Consider the following 19,181-nt stretch of genomic DNA (forward strand, 5'->3'; position numbering starts at 1 on the left):
CATCAGTATGGTCTGCCTCTCTGGGCCAGGGCCAGGCACCACACTGCTAATAACAGTCCCAAGGGGGTTGAAGCCAGAGATTCTCCTCACCGGGCTTTTCACCTATGCCTTCTGCGTAGCTTCCCCTTTAAAGGATCTGCTAATCTTTGCCTTGCCTCTCTTATCTGCGGGAGTGTGCCCGGCGTTAGGGCTACAGGCTAGCAGCTCAGCTCAGTATGTCTGAGATTCAAGGCAGGTGATTCTGGTCATTTCTACAAAGAGAGCTAGAGGTTCCTTGGAGTCTTGGAAGATAGGTGACCACAATCCTCTGAGTCGATGATGCTTTTGTTTATGGGAACAGAGTGGGCTGAACTGTGAATCAAGTCCTCTTCCTAGGCCTCAGCACCGTTTTATCCAACAAAACAACATACCTTTTTGGGCCAAATTGCTGCTCCAAAGTCTGGGAATACTGTGGCCCCACCAGCTTCGACATCACTCATCTGGGAAAACAAGGTACAGTGGTTAAGAACATTTCAGGACAGTCTCACGAAACCAGCCAGACTAAAGGTCAGGCCCCTGCCTAAGCAGGAGCTCTCCTCCAGAATGGTTGGTTGGTTATATACTGAATTTTTGTTAATCCTATATGAATGCACTGGGTGGGTGGAGGAGATAATGTATATTCAGAGGATTCCTGTGGGGAATCTTTCTTCAAAGTGAATAATTCTAACCAACCTCTCATCCCCAATTTTCTTTTCTAAATCTGTATTTTCACACACTGGATTTCCTCAAAGGTAGGTGCTCCCCTATTACAAAGTAACATCCTTCATATAAATGCTATTATCAGTAATTCAGGAAGGATAACATTCTGTGCATAACCCAAATCTTCCAGGAGAATAACTAAACACAGCCATCATTTTTGGCTGAACAGGACATGGTTCTGACTTAGCCACCTGTCCAGCGGACAGCACAGGATCCCGTTCTCTGATAGCAGCCCAGTTCTTTGACTAGGTGGTGATACATGTGAATTGTCAAAGGGAAGGAAAAATGCTAGACTTTCTTCTAGCTCAAAGGGTTCTACAGTTCTTGCCCTAAGGATGCTCCATGGCAGTGAATCATGGAACTTGACAGTCTCAGAAGCAAAACTACAGGTGGCCAAATGCGAAACAGCAACAGGTATGTGGTGGTGACGGTGGGAGTGGGAAGTGGGTGGTGCTAAAGGGCATGAACTCCCCCCTCACCTCTGCCTCTTAGATTCTCTGACTTCCTGAAGGCTCCCCTACTCCAGGAAGCTTCCCTTGACCCTCCTTAGTGGTTAGTGCTTTCTCTAATCTCAAATTATCATGTATACATGCTGCATACCCTACCCCAAGCAGAATATAAACTTCTTGAATGCAAGATTTCTTTCTTATCTTCTCGTGATATCCCCAGTGTCTTGTGCAGAGTCTGCATTGTTAATAAATACTAGCTGAATTGGGTTGCAGGGAGGGTGCCTTAGTGTTTTATCGTTAGCAGGCAGTGATTTGAAGTTTTGGGCTCTATACTTGACATCTATCCCACTTCTTGCCTCTGTTTTTAAGGCAGATAGTGAAACACAAAGATGGTGCCAAAGGATCAGCTTGAAGGACCCACTGAAGGGCTCTCTGTATCAGATTGGCACATCAAGTACATATACCAGATAAAGACCCTGACCCAGAAGACAAGTAGCTCAGAGTCGCACCATAGAGCTCTAAAACAAAGCTCACCGGACCTTCACAATCCATAGGATTAAGAAATCCTCAATGGTAGGAATGAAGGTATTCTTAATCAAAAGTATTAAAGAGGTTGTTTTGTAATATGAGAGCATCTATCTTTATACAAAAAAGAAAAGATTCTCGATAAAACATTAAACATAGACACACACACACACATACATGTACACACACAGACACAAAAGCACCAGAAAGTTAGCAGTTGAATGACCTATGAATATTTCATTCTGTTCCAAAATTGGACATCATTTACCAGGAAAACATGAGTCAGGGCTAAAACAACTGAAAGCTGGAGTCAGCTTTCATTTATCTGGCTTATAATTCCATTTTTTTTTTTTACTTTTTTTTTTTAATTTTTGGTGTTAGAATAGTTTGTTGAAAAACATATTACATATTATCTTTCCAGTCTATCCATTTCTTAGTGTCCCAGAGAAAAGTCTCTTCTTCAAGTACACAGAGGCAAAGAAAAGAATGGACAGCAAATATTTAGGCCCCCGGGACAGGGTACAGGCACAGAGCCCTAATACTGGCACTCTTTTCACCTCCTGTAAAGAGGTAAGTCATTCCAAATAAAACTCATTATTGGGACTTAGCTCTCCAGTGCGGGCCTGTGCACACCCAGTCCAGAAGGCCTGAGAAAGGAGCAAGCAGCTGTTCCACATCTGGAGCTCTGGATGGCTATTTTTTAAAACCTTAATTGAATCAAAACTAGACCCCAAAATGGCTTCAAAGCTGAACATTCATCAGATTGTTGTAATAAATCTTGGAGACAGAAGTCAAGCTTTAGAAAAGAAACATTTTCTTTTACCCCCAAACTCTTTTCCCAGAGAGAGAAATCTCTTTAACTCTCCCCAGCACAAGATAAGGCATGTCTTGCCCATGAACATAGAGTAAAAAAGTCCCCTGGGTTAGAAGGTAAAATGAGTCACCATTGCAAACTGGGGCCCTGCCTCCCAGGCCTCCAGTAACAGCAGAAATATGAGAAGCAGCCCAGAGGAATTAGGCAATGGGCATTCCCTGTCCCTGGGAGAGAAAGTGTAGGAAGCAGATTGGGGTTAAAAGCAAGTCATCTATGGATTATTCCCTTCTGTTCCCAGCCAGAAGCCTCCTTCCACCAAGGTTACTCGTTTTTCATGGCCTGATATATATCTGAGGTCACACAGAAAGAGCCTGGGTTGTCAGTGGTCAAGGAGGGCCCCATGGATGGGAACAGAAGCTAAGGTTGGGCAACACCATCCTCAGCACCAGCCAGCCCTCAGTTATCCACAGCATTTAGGGCTTACGGGGAAGCCATCAGGAAAACTGTGGCACTTGAAATCCACAGGTATCCCAAGCTGCATTACCACTCCTCTCCAGTCCCCAAATATATAACAAGGGGAGCTCCCAAAGAATCCAAGTTACTGTCAGCTCCCCATTCTCAGCACTTTGGGAGGGCATGGTGTATCACTCTCCTTGGTGCAGTGGACCTAATCTAGACTGATATTTGAATCACCTGGTATTTGATGGGCACCCAAGAGGCATATAGGAGACATCGAGGACAGAGTACTGGACTTGAGAGTCAGGAAAATTTCCAGGGGTTTGAACTCTGCCTCAGATACTTACTAGCTAAGGGACACTGGACAATCAATTTAACCTCCCTCAGCCTCAGTTTCCTCATCTGTAAAATAGGGATAATAACACCTACCTCAGAGGGCTATTGTGAGGACATGCAAAGCATTTTTTATGTATCTTAAAAATGCTATATAAATGATAGCTATTATTCTTGATGGCTATTATTACTAAATTTGGGGTCCAGGAGCTTGATTCAACACCTGATTCTGCTGCTTACTACCTTGAGGAAGTCATTTCCCCTCTATGTCTCAGTTTCCTCATCTGTAAAATGATTGGTTCTCCTCCTTTGATCCTGTGGAGGAGGTTTCTCAAAGCCTTCTGGGGAAGTCAGTCTGGGTTTATGGAAGTGTCCAGATAATCCATACATGGGAAATCCAGAGGTGACCATCCTTCACGTTTGCCTCTTTATTCTGTCCCCATCTCTTTTGCTCTGGACAGCTATGAATGAGGAAGGAGGGTGCTGGAGAGTAGAGAGGGAGGGTGCAAGGCAGGCTCTGGATAACTGAAAACTGACTGTTCTGTATGCCAGCCCTGGGGGGCTAGGAGGAGGCGAGGTCTGTGGTCACTGTGGTGCTGGCTTCGTGCACACATCATACTCACGTAGTTTAAGAACGTGGCCACACGATTCCCCGTCCCTAAACGCTTGAAAGCATCTGGCTCACTTTTCTATAAAAATTAAGTAAGAGTGAAGAGGAGGGCCAAGGCCCAGTACTTACATAGTTTAGAAATGTCGCTAACCTATTCCCCTCGGTTTTCAGGCCGCTGTCAAAAGGCCGCTGTAACAAACAACAACTTCCACCTGAGTGAGTGATCAGTCCTACCCATCACACAAGGAGAAGGGGGGCAGGGAGTGAATACAACAAGTATCATGGAGACCTTTAGGGCCAACAACCCAGTGGGCACAGGTCTGATTTGCAGGGGATGCCCTGGAATCAGGAGCAGGGAAACACAGAGAACCATACTGCAACCCTAGGAACACAGTTGGTACGGGATAGTCCCCAAAGGGAAGGACTTTGGGATCACCAGAAGTCCAGGACATGACCACCAGGATCAGCTGTGTAGTGAGGTCGACACCACTAGCTTATCTAGATGGGGCGGGGGAAGGACAGACAAGGTGAAGGACACTTGGTAAGTGTCTAGGGGCAGGAAAGAAGAACCAGGGGACGTAGCTAGGAATCCATGATACTAGGCTTCACTGAGAGGGAAGAAGAAACCTGCCTATGGGTTTATTTATGTTTGAGATTGAAATCTAGGAATAAGCCCCAACAGGGTGGTTACCAAATATAAGTGTGTGTGTGTGTGTGTGTGTGCACATATATATGCACATTCATGCATACATACGTATATATGTACGTACATATGTATGGGCAAAGGGAAAGGAGCAGTCTGAAAGGCTGACAAAATTGGTGGAGACTTGGGACATCATCTGTTAAAGCTCAAGAATTAATCCCAAACACAGGTGATGATCAGGGGGCAGAGGAGGCAGGGAGGAAGGGCAGGAGAAATATATTCTTTTAGTGAAGAAAGGAATATGGAGTCAAATTTCTCTTATGATTAAGTTGAAGTTCCTGGGGTGGGGTCTCCATACACTCTGAATGTAGACACTCAGAGTCCCACCTTATTGTGGTCTCAGTTATATTCAGTGTGACTCAGAGATAGTCCAATTTCTAAGAAATTCTGGGTTCTGTGTACTTAGCTATAGAACAAAGCCCAAGCCCCTGGGAGACTGGAGGACCCACAGCCCTCCCCTAGCCAAGATTTTCTGACTCCTGGGGAACCGGGATCTGGTGAGTACTGGGACCTGCGAGCTCAGAAAAAGGTCTGGGGCTTACCCTAGAGAAGTCAAAATGTGGCTCATACTGTCCTCCCATTCCATAATTAGCAACCTGTGGAGGAAGTGACATGGATGTGGTTAAACAAACAAGGCCCAAATGGAGAGCAGAATGAGTCCTCCACAGGAGATCAGTGCTTTTGTTAGGTCCTCAGGCTTTGAGAAAGCAAGGTTCAATTTGGTTTGGGAAATGAGAAGAAGTTGACCAACAGGAACTAATGAAAAACCCAAGATGTGGTCAAGCTGGAAATGCTGCTTTGGTGGTTCTATAAGGAACTCCATCCAATATCACATCTACTTGAACGAGATATTTTCACTCTGACAGAGGTGTATTATGGCTCCTTAGTTTAAGGGGATTCAAAAGTCACAGACCTCTAAAGTAACATACATTCCCCAAGATACTTCACTCACCCCACTGAGTTCAGTCATCTCCAGGAAAACTTTCCCCAGTCCTATTCCTACTGAAAAGAACTTGTTTTTATTTTGTATGTATTTTTATTCAAGTATATGTGCATACATTATTTTCCCCAATAGATTATAAGCTTCCTGAAGGTAAGAACTGTTTTGGTTTTGTCTTTGTATTCTCAGTAGTACCTGGCACATGGTAGGAACTTAATAAACATTGATTGATTGGGATTCCTCATCTCTCATTTTTTCCACATTCCTTAGCATCTCCAGAGAGAGCATTCTCCCCTAGTTCCCTTGGAGACCCCACCCCAGGTTCTGCAGAGACAAATCTCTTACTCTCTCATCTACCCTCCCCAGCCAGGGCTCCTACCTGTAGCAACTCAGCTGTCTTCACAGACAATCCCGTGATGTACTGCATTCTCCTGTTCACTTGGGCAATGACAGGATCATCCTCTTCCTCTAGCCAGGAGCTAAGCATGAGGAACAGACAAAGGAGAGGCACATGGAAGGGGAGCTCAAGGATTCATGGGAATAGCCCAGCTTGGGAAAAAATGGGGGAAGGGGAAGGCATTGCTGGTTCAAGTAGAAAATGGAAAAAAGAAGGATTAGGGGGTCAGGATACTGGCATTGGATCACCAAGGAGTTCTCTTGCCACAACCCCCGCATGTCAAAATGGCCAGTTACCACAACCTTGTCAGGACACTTTCAGTGCACCTGAGGCTTCAAGGGAAACACCAACCAGCCCCACCTCACAACTGGTACATAAACACACCTCACACCTCATGTAGGAACACACAAATACACCACCAACAGTAACCTAGGGCCATAGAATTCAGAGACAGAAGGGACCTTGGAGATGACAGTGCAATCCTCTTATTTTACAGATGAGGAAACTGAGGCTCAGAGGTTACACAACTTGCCTTCAACTTGATTAAATTCAGTAAGCATGTATTAAGTGCCTACCATGTGAAAAACATTGCAGATACAAAGTCAAAAACAAAAAATGATTCATGCCTTCAAAAAGATTATGTTCCAATGTGTAATATAATGGGATATAATATGTATACACATAAGTCATTTCCAGATAATTTGAAGAGAGAGCACCAACCCCTAGGGCAGGGTTTTGCCTTTTCGGTATCATGGAGCCTTATGGCAGAATCCGGCAAAGCCCATGGATGGACTCGGTAATGTCTTTAAATGTATAAGATGAAATGCAAAGGAAGACAATTATATATTATATTCTTCATATTTATATTTTTTAAAAAGTTCAAAGACCTCTGAATCCTGGTAAAAGGTGATGAATGCAAGGGGGAAGGAAAAAATACAATCCAGACATTTGGAACCACTGTACAAAGACATGGAGGTAGGAGATGGGATTCTGAGTTTGGGAAACAGTGAGGAAGTCAGTTTAACTAAAATGTAAAATGGGGAATGATGTGAAATGAGGCTTGAAAAGCAGAATGGAGCTAGACTATGAAGGACTTTCAATGCCAAGTAGAGGAGACAGGCTCTGAATTCTGCATTCTTTCCATTACATAGCCTTGCCTCTTTACAACCCACTGCACAAGTATAGAAAAACACACACAGGCACAAACACACGTACTCTGTATCACATGGGTTGTCTGGCTTGTGAGCCAGGACTCATACAAAAGGGTAGGTAGCAGGGGCAGAAGAAAATAAGAAAAGGGGTATAACTGGAAAGTGACAGGGCAAACTCTAAATCAACCATCATGATGCCCCAAGGCCAAGTTTAGGATTGGGAGCCCATGGAGCAGGGTAGTACCCTCCTTACCTTTTGGAAACCCTGTAGTTGGCCACGGTGAGGACACCTGTCTTTGGGTCACGGACTGTGGCTCTTGCCAGCTGTGGGGAGTAGGACCAGATGATCAAGAGTTTTTCCTCTTTTTTCTAATCACCAGCCCCCTCCCAAAATTGGATTGCACCATGATGTAACAAAGCAGAGAGGGGTACCATCTGGTTGATTTGCAGAGTGAAGTAAGCCAAGAAGTACCTCTCCCAGATGTTCCAGCTTCAAAGTATCATGAAGCACCCAAATCAATCAATCAACAATCACTTATCAAATATCTACTATGTGCCAGGCCTCGTGCTTGTACGCAGTGTGATATATTTTTGCAAAATTGTAAAAGTAAAAAAGTCCCTCCCTTCATAATATACATGTTCATAGATAAGTAAATACAAGGTATATACAAAATAAATGTGCTTATTTTGGAGGGGGAGGAACAGACATTGGGGAAAGACTTCTTAAAAGGGGTGGTACTTGAGCTGAAGCTTGAAGGGAAATAGGGATCTCAAGAGTTGGTGGCAAGGAGAGTGAGCACTCTCAGCATTCAAAGACATGGAGAGAGAGATGGTACATCAAGTTCAGAGAGCAGCAGAGAGGCTCGAGAACCCAAGTCCGGCTTGGGGAAGGAGCCATGAGACACGCCGCAAGTCCCAGTCAAGGGCATACACAATACCATCTCATACCAAGTGGGACCAGAGGCAGAGACAGAGGACAGAGTTTAGGTATCTGCTGCCCTCTAACCACAAGGAGGATGTACCAGTCTATTCTCATGACAGAGTTCTTAGGCATATTCCTAGTTACAGAGTGAATGAATAAAGGAATAAAAAAGCATTTATTACATGCTTAATATGGGCCAGGCACTGTGCCAAGAATACAAAAATGAAAGCAAGACAGTCCAAGCCTTCTTTACTTTCTAAGTGAGGGAATCCTTCCTTACCTTAAAAGGATGTCCATTATCCCATCTCATCACCAACCCCCCACCCTCCCAGCAATGGCAGATGGAATGGAGGACACAGAGGAACTCAAAGGACTATTGGGAAAGTAAGAAGGCATCAGAGCACAGAACACCTTATCCTATACCTATAAGGACTGTGGTGCAAAGAGCAACAGAGGACTCAGTTAAAAGCCCATAGTAGTGAAGCTCAGATTCCATCCCAGATCAAGTTTGACTGTGAGGCAAGAGGAATCCTTTGGCATCTTCCCCGAGTGGAGCTAAGGGTGGCCAATACTAAAAATACTAGGAAGAGAAGACAATACCCAGACCATAGCCCTCATCTGAGGCTGGCCAGTATTCCCTGAGGATACACACAACTTTCCATTACTGACTCTTCCCTGAATGTCCAAGGTGTCACCCACCTGATGAAACCTCATCACCACCCCCTCACACAACAGATCAAAAAAAAAAAAAAATCCAGTGCTTTGTCACTTTGAACCTGAGTCTGTGGGAGGAAGGGAAAGAGGTGGCCCACATAGCTGGTTCCTTTTCTTTCCACAAGCTCACTCTGCAGGCTCAACTCCACCCATGCCTCCCAACCCCCATCCCCTTACTCATGTGCCTTCAGTATAAAAACTTTTTACATTGCTGACTCAAACAAAGCCAGAATCCTGAGTTGCTCTCCATTCCAAAAGTTACTGTCAATGCCCTTCTCTGACCTCTAGAACAGGCTTATTTTTTTTCCATTTGTGAAATTTTCTCTTCTTACATCCAAGTTGATCTATAGTCATCATCCTACTCAGGCACTGCACCTCCCCATCCTCCACTACCAGCTGGATCCTGAGTCTCCTTCCCCACCCCATTCTGACAGACAGAGGACAGGGAACAGAATGCTTTCTCCAGAATTAGGAATATGACTCATGTCCATGTAAGAAGAATGGCTATTTGTAAGGAACAAACCTGGATTCTTTCACGAAAATTAAACCATGCGTTTCCATGGTAGCCCAATGGAAACAGAAAAGCTGTATGTAACAAGATTCATCCTTAACTTCATCTAGGAATTAGAGAAGAAGGAGAAATGGCAAAAAAAGGCAGGGGGCGGGGGGAATGAAGATAAATGGGAAGTAACTTGCCCCAAATCTTGCATGAACCCTACGTGACCTACAGTGTCCAGGGATGGTGAGATAACCAGGGAAGGGACGACTCAAATCTCAATCACCAGCCAACAGAAAGTACTGATAGCAACAAATGAATCCCCCAACTGCATCACAGAAGGAAGAAAAACAAGACCTGGTTTCCCTGACCCTATGTGGAAATTTGCGCAAGCTCAAATGCAGAATCATGAGAAATACAGTTCAAGTAGACAAATAAAGCCACTTCCTATCTGTCCCTACCTGGACAGCACAGTCTTACTTCTCCAGAAATGAGCTGACTCATTCAGAATTTAGATGTAGGCATGTTGGGTCAGCCCTCTCCAGATGTGGGGAAGACCTCTTGAGACCATAGTGGGCTTCTGGCTTCCTGTTAATCTGCTTAATACCATGGTCAAAGATATCTACAGCTCTGAGGATTTTTCTTATACCAACATATCATATTCCACTCCCTTACTACCCTTCCTGTAACCTTCTATGACCTACCTTCATCACAATGCTCATGTGGGAAAGGAAAATAATGATTCTCTTAACTTCCCAACTCCCCTTCAAGATCACTGGGCAGTCTTCACAACTGCTTGGTGCCTGTAAAATAGGGTACCTTAACTGCCACCATCCTCTTCTTTATACGATTTTAACTTTCCAGTCTCTTCCCAGTTCTGACAAAATGTCTCTGATGCCTACATATGATGCAAAACTCAGAAAAGCAACACAGGAAGGCAGTGCTCTGGCTAGCCCTGCTGGGGCTATTTCCAAGGTTGTGTGACCCATGTTACTTCAAAGTCCACCCTCCTTACCACCTTAGCAAATTTAGAGTACATTGACCAATCTCATTTCAGAGCAGGCTAAGCATCTGTAGCCTCAGGGTGGAAAGTCAATTGGTTTGGAATAATTTAAAGATAGGTCTTGGCTCACTGAACAAGTAATAACATTCTTAGCACTCGAGCACCGGAAGCAGGGAGAGTAAAGAACTTCCAGAGGGTAAATTGCTACCAGGCATAGCCTTTGGCATTAGTAGGAAAGCCTTGGGATGGTAGAAAGAACACTGGCTCTGGAATTCTGAGGCCCCAGGTTCAAATGGCATGCTATAACACTAACTGTGTGACCTTGGACAAGTCACTCTCTGGGGCTCAGTCTTCTCATCAAGTAAAGGGATGGGGTTGGTGTACCAGTTTTAGATTTATGATCTCACACAGCAGCAGCCACATCATCATCCAGCATGAAGCTGGGCACAGAGGACCAAAGCACAAGAGGTTAGACCTGGAAAAGACCTCAGAAATGCACTGCTCATTCCGAAAAGAAAGCACAGTATGGGAAAAGTAAGAGTGTTAAGAACATCCCCAGTGAATGTTAAAAACAGATTGTTAACTGCCACCAACTCACACCCTGGTCTAAAAGAAAGCCCCTATGAAACCAGGTTCCCAACCAAAGTGTCATCCTTGGTGTCTCACCGCACCCCGTCTCTGTCATATCCAATCATTAGCTGCATCCTGCTGACTGGACCTTTGTAAAGGCTCTCATGGACTCCCCCGGTTACTCCTCTGACAACTCCATCCCCTTGGTGCAGGCCTTCATCACCTCACACCTGGACAAGAGCCTACTGGTGGGTCTGCCTGTTTCAAGGTCTTCCCACTCCAGTCTATCTTCTATTTGGCTGTCAAAGTAATCTTCCTTTGTGCAAAGTGATCTATACTTTCCACCTTCTCAATAATCTCTAGTGGCTCCCTGTTACCAAGATTAAATGCAAAACCCTCTGATTGGTGTTCAAAGTTCTTTATAACCTCAACTCCCTATCTTTTCTGGTCTTCTTAACCCCTATACTCTCACCACCCTTCCCACACCCCCACCACCATCATTATCATTCTCTCTCTCTCTCTATCTCTCTCTCTCTTGCCTCTCTCTCTCTGTCTCTCTTGTCTCTCTGTCTCTGTCTCTGTCTCTCTCTCTCTCTCTCTTTCCAACCCCACAACATCCAATCCTCCTTGTTATTCCTCCAAGATCACTCCGTGTGCCCACTCTGGGTATTTTCTCTGGCTGTCCCCCATGCCTGAAATGCTGTCCCTCCTCATCTTTGCCTCCTGGCTTCCTTCAAATCCCCCCTAAAATTACCTTCTATAGGAAGCCTTTCCCAACTTCTCTTAATTCTAATGCCTTTACTCAGTTGCTTATTTCCAATTTTATCCTGTATGCGGCTTATTTGTAGTTATTTCCTTGTTACTTTCCCCACTAAATCATAAGCCTCTTAAGAGCAGAGACTGCCTTTTACTTTTCTTTGTACCTCTAGCTCTTAGCACAATATTTACTAACTAGCTATTGACTGTACAGACTCCAGTTCTAGCTGTTGTTTTTTGGTTTTGGGTGGGGTTTTTTTCCCCATTTTTTGGAAAGAATGATGGCTTCATAGTCAGGAAGGATCTAATTTAAGACCTGCTTTGGTCACATACTAGGTGTATATGACCTTAAGCAAGTCACTTAATTAGGCTGTGGCAATTAGGTGACTCAGTGTATAGAGAACCTAGTCTGTAGACAGAAAGATCAGAGTTCAAATCCAGCCTCAGATCTTTACTAGATAAGTGACCATGGGCAAGTTACTTAACCTCCTTCTGCCTCAGTTTCCTCAACTGTTAAATAGGGATAATAATACCACCTACCTCCCAGGACTATTGTGAGGCTCAAATAAGATAATATTTGTAAAACACTTAGAACAGTGCCTGGCACATAATATGTAACTATGTAAGTGTTAGCTATTGCTTAACCTCTCAGTGTCCCAGGCAGTTTTCAAAGATGATAAAATGCAGAGTAATCCCTTATACCAATGAAATCTCTCTCTCTCTCTCTCACACACACACACACACACACACACACACACACACACACCCCACACTAGGAATAGTAGAATGTTTCCAGCAGAATCAGAAAACTTGACCTCTGAGATGCTATACTATCACACAGCATGAAGCTGGGTACAAATGATAAAACACAGGATGTTTGAACTGGAAGAGACCTCAGAAATTCACTGCTAATTCCCAAAACAAACCTCAAGAAAGGAAAAGCGAGAGTGTTAAGGACATCTCAATGGGTGTTAAAAATGGGTTATTTCTGCCACCAGTTTATTCCTTGGCCTGAGAGGAAACACCCTATAAAACCAATCTTTTGAATTTCTGTCCATGCTTACTTACTTCACACAGGTTCTGGAGTGAATTTCATATATTTGTGAGATGGTAGTAGGGCATACATCCAGGTTCACCAGGGTGTGATTCTTTTAGCAGATGGGGACCAGTTTCTGGCTCACACTCAAAGAAAACTTGGTGTAGAGACATCCAAATATCCAAATATAGCTTCCATCCCCAGAGACATGTGTTCAATTTCTCTCCTTTCCAGGAGCTGTTTCCAAAGGTCGTGGGTTGCATGATTTAGAAAGACCAAGTGACTGAGCTTGCTACTGTGACTCCTACAGACCATCATCCATTCATAGGAATACCCCACTGGGCCCTCTTGGCACAGCACCTTGGCAGTGACTATGTCTCAACCACATAATAGGTGTGATTCATGCCAAGTGTGTCTGTTCTGAAATACCTTCCCAAGGCTCAGCTTGGGACCAGTGTCCAATCCTCCAGATCAAACAGAGGGAGAGTTCAGTCTACCCTGCCTCCAATATATTAATATATATCTATAAAAAGAGACTTTTTTATTTTTTAAATCTCTAGATTGCTCTGGAAAGCAGGTTGTTGACCTATGGGGCAGAAAGGGAAATCTGGACTCTCATCCTCTGCTAAGAACTTGGATTTCATTTAAATAAACTAATTAAAATCTAAATAGCTGTTATACAAACTTAGTTGAACTGCTGTTCAATGTTTTTAGTTTTTTTCTCTCTTCTTTTGAATCTGAAATATAATTGATTAGAAGGAATTCTCAGTGTGAAAACTCCAGCTACTAATGCAAATCAGCCTCTTTGCATCTTGGAGGCTTATGGAGTTGCCTATGGAAATGAGAGGTTAAGTGACTTTTCTATGGTCATCCAGCACGTCCCTGTCATAGGAAAGACTGAGGCCAGTTCTCTATTCACTACACCACTGCAACCTCTCAAGTTTTTCATAAATCATTTACTTTTTAAAGATGGGGTATTTTTGCTGAGTTCCTTCTAGTGTTCATTTTTCCCAACATGGAGGTACTAACAGTATCATGAGGAAAGATTAGGAGCAAAAGAGGAGAAATAAGGGAGAGACAGAGGCACCTACTTTTGGCTTAGCGATTTCCTTGATCTTCTCAATCTCCTCATCTGACAGGACATCATAGTATCTAACAATGTGTGGGCTGTCCCACTCATCTTCCTCCTTAAAGGGGGCAATCAGCAGCTGAGGTGCCCTGTTGCCATCGTGGTACCTACAGAAAAGTCTCTTCTGTCTCCGGGGTGTCTGTGGAGGGCACAGAGAAACAAGTACCATGCTGAGTGAGCTTTGGTTAACCAATGGACCCCTCCCATGGTTGAGCCTCGGCACTAAAAGACTGAAATGCCCTCCCCCTCCAAGCTGTGCCAATGAAGCCACTATTCAGTTACAACATGAAAAGACTAATGGGTGTACCAGAAAGCCTAGGGATTTATGCAAGTTTGCTTTTTCAGAGTATAGTATCTCCAAGGGGTAGATCCCAAGGGCTCTATGAAGCCTTAAGCAGTCACCTCAGCTATCCTTGATTGAACATGATTATAAGATGTTAAGGTAATTTTTACTATTTCACCTGTTTTTAACTCAGAGTAATTTTGTCTCATAACCAGGCTAGTGACTACAGGGGAATGTCTCAAAACAACTGAGTGTATAAGTTTTATGGCAATTATTTTCAAAAACAGGCAATTGAACAGTTCACTGATTATAATATAAAGGAGTTTCTTTTTCTAAATATACATTCCAGTTATGTTACAGCCTCAGGAAGTAAAGCAGGCTTAGAAATGAGTCAAACAAAGGATGTGGACACAACAGAAACTGTGATACAGAGGAAAAAGCACTGGATTTGGAGTCAGAGAATTATTCAGTTGTTTCAGTTATGTCCAACTCTTCATGACCCCATTTGTGGTTTTCTTGGTAAAGATACTGGAGGTTTGCCATTTCCTTCTCTAACTCATTTTACAGCTGGGGAAACTGAGGCAAACAGGGTTTAGTCACTTGCCCACAGTCACAAAGCTAGTAAATGTCTGAGGTCAGATTTGAACTCAGGTCTTCCTGACTCCAGGCCCAGCACTCTATCCACTGTGCCACCTAGCTACCAAACTCAAGAGATCTTGGTTCAAATCCCACTTATTTCCTTTATCAACTTAAAAATCTTCCTAGGCCTCAGTTTCCCTATTTATATGAACTAGATGATTTCTAAGGTCCTTTCTGACTTTAAATCTATGATCCTATAGACAAAATCAAATTCTAATTGAATCAATTTAAATCATGATGGACTTCCTTGCAGGAGGATAGTCACATCCAAAACTGATGGCTGGTACATATTATATGCTTATTTGCAAGCTCATTCATTATAAAAAGGGTGATAGAAAATCACTCAAGGGAATAGGGATTGTCTACATTTATCATTTACAGAGAGAGACCAAAGCCCACTATCAAATGTACATCTTGATTCTGCCAGCAGCACTTACTCCCAGGGTGATCTAATTTTTCGGGCTTCTTTGTCCCAAAAGCTTTCAAAACAAAATTCAAAGAGACATTAACAAACTGGTCAGTTCTTGGGACAGTGTTTGCTTGAGATTCTGGTTTCCATATTTAGACTCACAGCCCAGGTGTTTTATCTATCCCTAGGACCAGAATTTTGTAATCCCTTGTAAAAAAAAAAAAGTCTCAGAATAGCCACACACTGGTTGTATGAGGGGAGGTATGATGGCAGTGAGAAGGGAAAATACTCAACTAGTAATTAAAAAATCTGGATGTGAGTTCTAGGTCTTCCATCGCCTCATTGTGTAACCAGGGGCAAGTCACCTAACCTCTCTAGGCCTTAGATTCCTCCTCTATAAAATAAGGGCATTGTTCCCAAGGTCCCCTCCCACTCCCAACTCCCTTGATCCTAAACTCACCAGTTTAATACCTTCCCCTCGACAGAGGGCCTCATAGACATCTCTCTCAGGCAGGTAGTCTGGAGGCCTCTCATAGATGCCTCCCCGTATTGCTGGCTCAGCCTCTGACGTCTTATTTAACCTGCTTCCAAGCCTTTCTTTCTCTAACAGCGTCTCAAAGTATCGCAGATTTCCCCCGGCTCTTTCATGACTAGGGTCTAGAAAAAAGACAGAAATTTAAAAGGATAAGGAAACCACAGATGACCTGTGGGGCCATCTGGAGAAACTCCTTTGGCAGGAATTTTCTAACTCCCCGAGCTTCAGTGGTCCCCAATGTTTTTGTCACAGGCGGGGAATATACAACTCAGGCCAGAATGTGGCCCAAGTCCTGCCACACTCAAATGCAGAAGTCCCACACTTGAACAGTAGCAGCTACAGCCCATGTTAGCACCAGGAGAACGTAGAGCTGCATAGAGGGCTTCTCCCCTGTAGAATTATAATGTATATAATTTAAATATGTAATTTATATCTAATATAAATATAAATTGCCAGTGGGCAATGAAAAGACAGTGGCTCAGAATAGCAATGGAAGAGTCAGCTGCTTCATACCTGACCTCTACCCCTTGGCTCCCAAACCTCTCTATGGAGAGAGGTCAACCCCCTTTGCAAATCTTAAAAGTGCTAGAAGTGAGTCACTATTATTTTGGCATTGAGTGCACCCCTCATCGGGACAGAGGGGGGTAAATGGAACAAAGGGAGAGACTTGGAGACTTAGCCAGATTCCTTTTGGAAATGTCCCTATGAAATAGCATCGCCTCTCTTGCTTTACCTCCCAGGCTCACTCAGTGGCCGATAAAAAGGTCAAGGCTCCTCACTGCATCCAGGACCATCACCAATCAACTTGACCTATGTCTTGCCACTGTGACTCTGGAGGAGTGAGGTTGATGACTCTGCACAGCCCTGCCTCACTTCAATCCAATTCACTTCCAAGTCAACATATCACCCTCCAGAATGAACAACAACAACTACTGTTATGCACTGGCCTCAGTTTCCTGCCAATATAATGTAAGCTCCTGTACCCTCAGTGTCTACTGCAGTGTCTGGTCTCAAAGCAGACATCTAATAATTCTTGTTTAAATTGCAATTACCTCATGAGAAAGGGGTCCTGCCACCCTACCCAGTATGCCTCCATTAACAATGATGCAGCATATCATGTATTATTTTCTGGCTCCAAGGTAGATAAGTAAATAACAGCTAAGCATGTAGTTAAGACTCAGTCTTTGACTGGGATTAAAGGGTCCAACTATGCTGGGGTTTAGGATATCAGTCTGTAGCCAGAGGATCGGATATCAACATACAGTTAAGTATAGAGTCAAAATGTCATCGGGTTAAGAGATCATCTTTTGCCAGTGTTGCAAGGTCAGTCCAAAATACATAGCAATGTCCAATCTGCCCCTACACTCTGTCCAGTCTCCACCTTATGCTATGGGAAGCAACCATAGAGCCACCTCTCCCCAGTCCCTGAGAACACACCACAGCAAATTACCAAGAGAAATCAGGCGACGGGTGAGTTCCACTGCCCGGTGAAGGTCCCCAAGTTGAAATACAGCATAACTGAGGTAGTCCAAGATTTCAGCTTTGGACGTGGTGGCATCCTCACCATCATCATGCTGCTTTAGCGCCTGCTGCATCCACAGAACTGTGTGGTAATAATCCCCATCATTGTAGGCTGTCTTACCCATGCCAAAGCTGTCATCTGCACTCAGTGTGGAACGGTACTTGGTTCCTGGATGGCAAGAAGAGCAATGAACACCTGACTACAGTGGGAAGGTACCATTCCCAATGCCCAGAAGTCAACATACCAAGAGTAGTTTCAAGACAAAAAGAGTCTATCTCCTTCTAGGCACTGTAGAAAGACCTCACAGGTATAGGAGAAAGAGAAGTAAACCAAGAGTAAAAAGGCCCCCGAAAAGCTGCTTTTCAAAGAAATGTTAAACACAGAAAATTCAGAACCATTACCTGGCAAGTCCCCCTTGGAAATAGTTTCAGGATCCAGTCTGTACGTGTCCTGAAGGCGCATTAGTGCCTTGGCTGCCCCTGTCTCATCTTCTTCTGTGGGGAAGAACTGGCGTTGCATGGTGAGATTGGCAATAAAACCTTCCCATACAGGGAGGAGAGAAGAAAGATAATAAATAAGCAACTATTTTTTGCATATTTACAAGATATATTTGAGGCAATCAAAGATGGTGACCCTTGTATATATAAAGCCTCCCCCTCCCAGATTAATTTCTACCTCCTTTGCTCTCTCCCTCCAATGAAATTCTAAAACATTTATTAACTTCATAGCTCATTTATTCCTTAGTATATAATGCCTTATCAGAGCTAGATACATAGATTTGTTACTCATTTGCATAGAAGTGATAAGTAAAACTGTATAATTGGATGAGATCAACAGATAAAAGGGCATGAAGAAGGAAAAGAAAAAGGTTAGGAATCTTGAGGTTTGAGGAATAACATTATTAAGAAGTTAGATGAAATAACAGACAATGAAGAGAAGAGGAAAAGGAGAGGGCTTCTCTTGCAAGATGGGATAATTTGTGATTGGTTTTAAGGAAGTTTTAAGGAAAAATAATTCTAACACCAAAGAAGAAAATGAACTAAAAAGTCTATACAAGATATCAAAAATCTACAAAAAGAAAAAGAAAAACGAAACAGAGTGCTAATACAATTTTAAAAAAAGGGCAGGGCAAGCAGTGAAAATACAAGAAATAATGTAGATGAAAAAATAAAGAACAGAAGCTATCTCAAGTGATATTCTCAAATGAATGAATGACATATGAAGAAGTTAAGCAATATTTAACACTTCAAGAAGTCATAAGAGTAAAAAAAGTAATTTGTAGAAATTTTTAAAACCAGGAAGTACTAGCTCTACAATTAAAAGATGCTTTAAAAATATACCAGGATACCTTCCAAAACAGACACAAGAACTATGCAAATATAAACACAAAACACCTTTTCTACAAACAAAGTTAGATCTAAATGATTGAGTAATACTTATTGTGCATGGGCAGGTTAATAAAATCTTTAAAATGACAATTTTGCTTAACTAATCTATTAATGTAATACCATCCCTTTGGAAAGGAAGGGGAAGAAGAAGAAAGTAAAAAGTGCACAGCAGAGGACAAAAGAAAACATACAGAGAAGAAAAGACAGACAGCTTTGAAAATAATATGTAGATTTATTATACAGGTTTTCTTGAAGTGGAAATTTATTACTTTATATTGAATCTTCTCTTATGTTCTGCTGTGTACATGGTAATGGTTTTTTTTTTCTTTTCTTATTTTGTATTTAAGTTTAAAATAAATTCAAATGTAATGAAAAAATAAATAAAGGTATATCAGGAGAAACGAGTGGAGGGAAAATATAACGAGGGGCAATTTAACAGACAATCTGAAAGGAGAACAATAGAAAGAGCTAACAAAAGACTTCAACACGAAATAAAGAACTGAAGACACACCAAGTACAAAAATCAAGCCCAGAAAATAGCAGCTATGAAAAGGAATCAAAATCCCAAGTCAAGTCCCCAACCTGGTCAACTTGGCACCTAAATCACTTTCTCCTTCATAATCTGGTTCCAACCTACCTGTCCAGATTTACTTCCTATTACTC

At 42.9% G+C, this 19,181-nt stretch overlaps 1 protein-coding gene across 7 annotated transcripts in view; it reads right to left on the minus strand.

Annotated features, from left to right (window-relative positions):
- Positions 1–19,181, minus strand: part of P4HA2 (prolyl 4-hydroxylase subunit alpha 2) — a 93,872-nt gene that overhangs the window by 43,855 nt on the left and 30,836 nt on the right. For 3 of the 7 annotated variants that reach the window (XM_072629986.1, XM_072629982.1, XM_072629983.1), the window contains 9 exons: positions 17,532–17,669; positions 17,059–17,298; positions 15,534–15,730; positions 13,705–13,881; positions 7,370–7,440; positions 5,948–6,047; positions 5,171–5,224; positions 3,939–4,004; positions 411–479 (listed from right to left, as the gene is read on the minus strand). In XM_072629986.1, coding sequence (XP_072486087.1) covers positions 411–479; positions 3,939–4,004; positions 5,171–5,224; positions 5,948–6,047; positions 7,370–7,440; positions 13,705–13,881; positions 15,534–15,730; positions 17,059–17,298; positions 17,532–17,669 — 1,112 coding nt within the window. Of the gene's footprint in view, positions 1–410; positions 480–3,938; positions 4,005–4,054; positions 4,115–5,170; positions 5,225–5,947; positions 6,048–7,369; positions 7,441–13,704; positions 13,882–15,533; positions 15,731–17,058; positions 17,299–17,531; positions 17,670–19,181 lie in introns of all 7 variants that reach the window. The other 4 variants (XM_072629987.1, XM_072629984.1, XM_072629988.1 and 1 more) reach the window with 3 other exon arrangements.

The sequence above is a fragment of the Notamacropus eugenii genome, chromosome 1, assembly GCF_028372415.1.
Source record: "Notamacropus eugenii isolate mMacEug1 chromosome 1, mMacEug1.pri_v2, whole genome shotgun sequence".
In the NCBI taxonomy this organism is placed as follows: Eukaryota; Metazoa; Chordata; class Mammalia; order Diprotodontia; family Macropodidae; genus Notamacropus; species Notamacropus eugenii.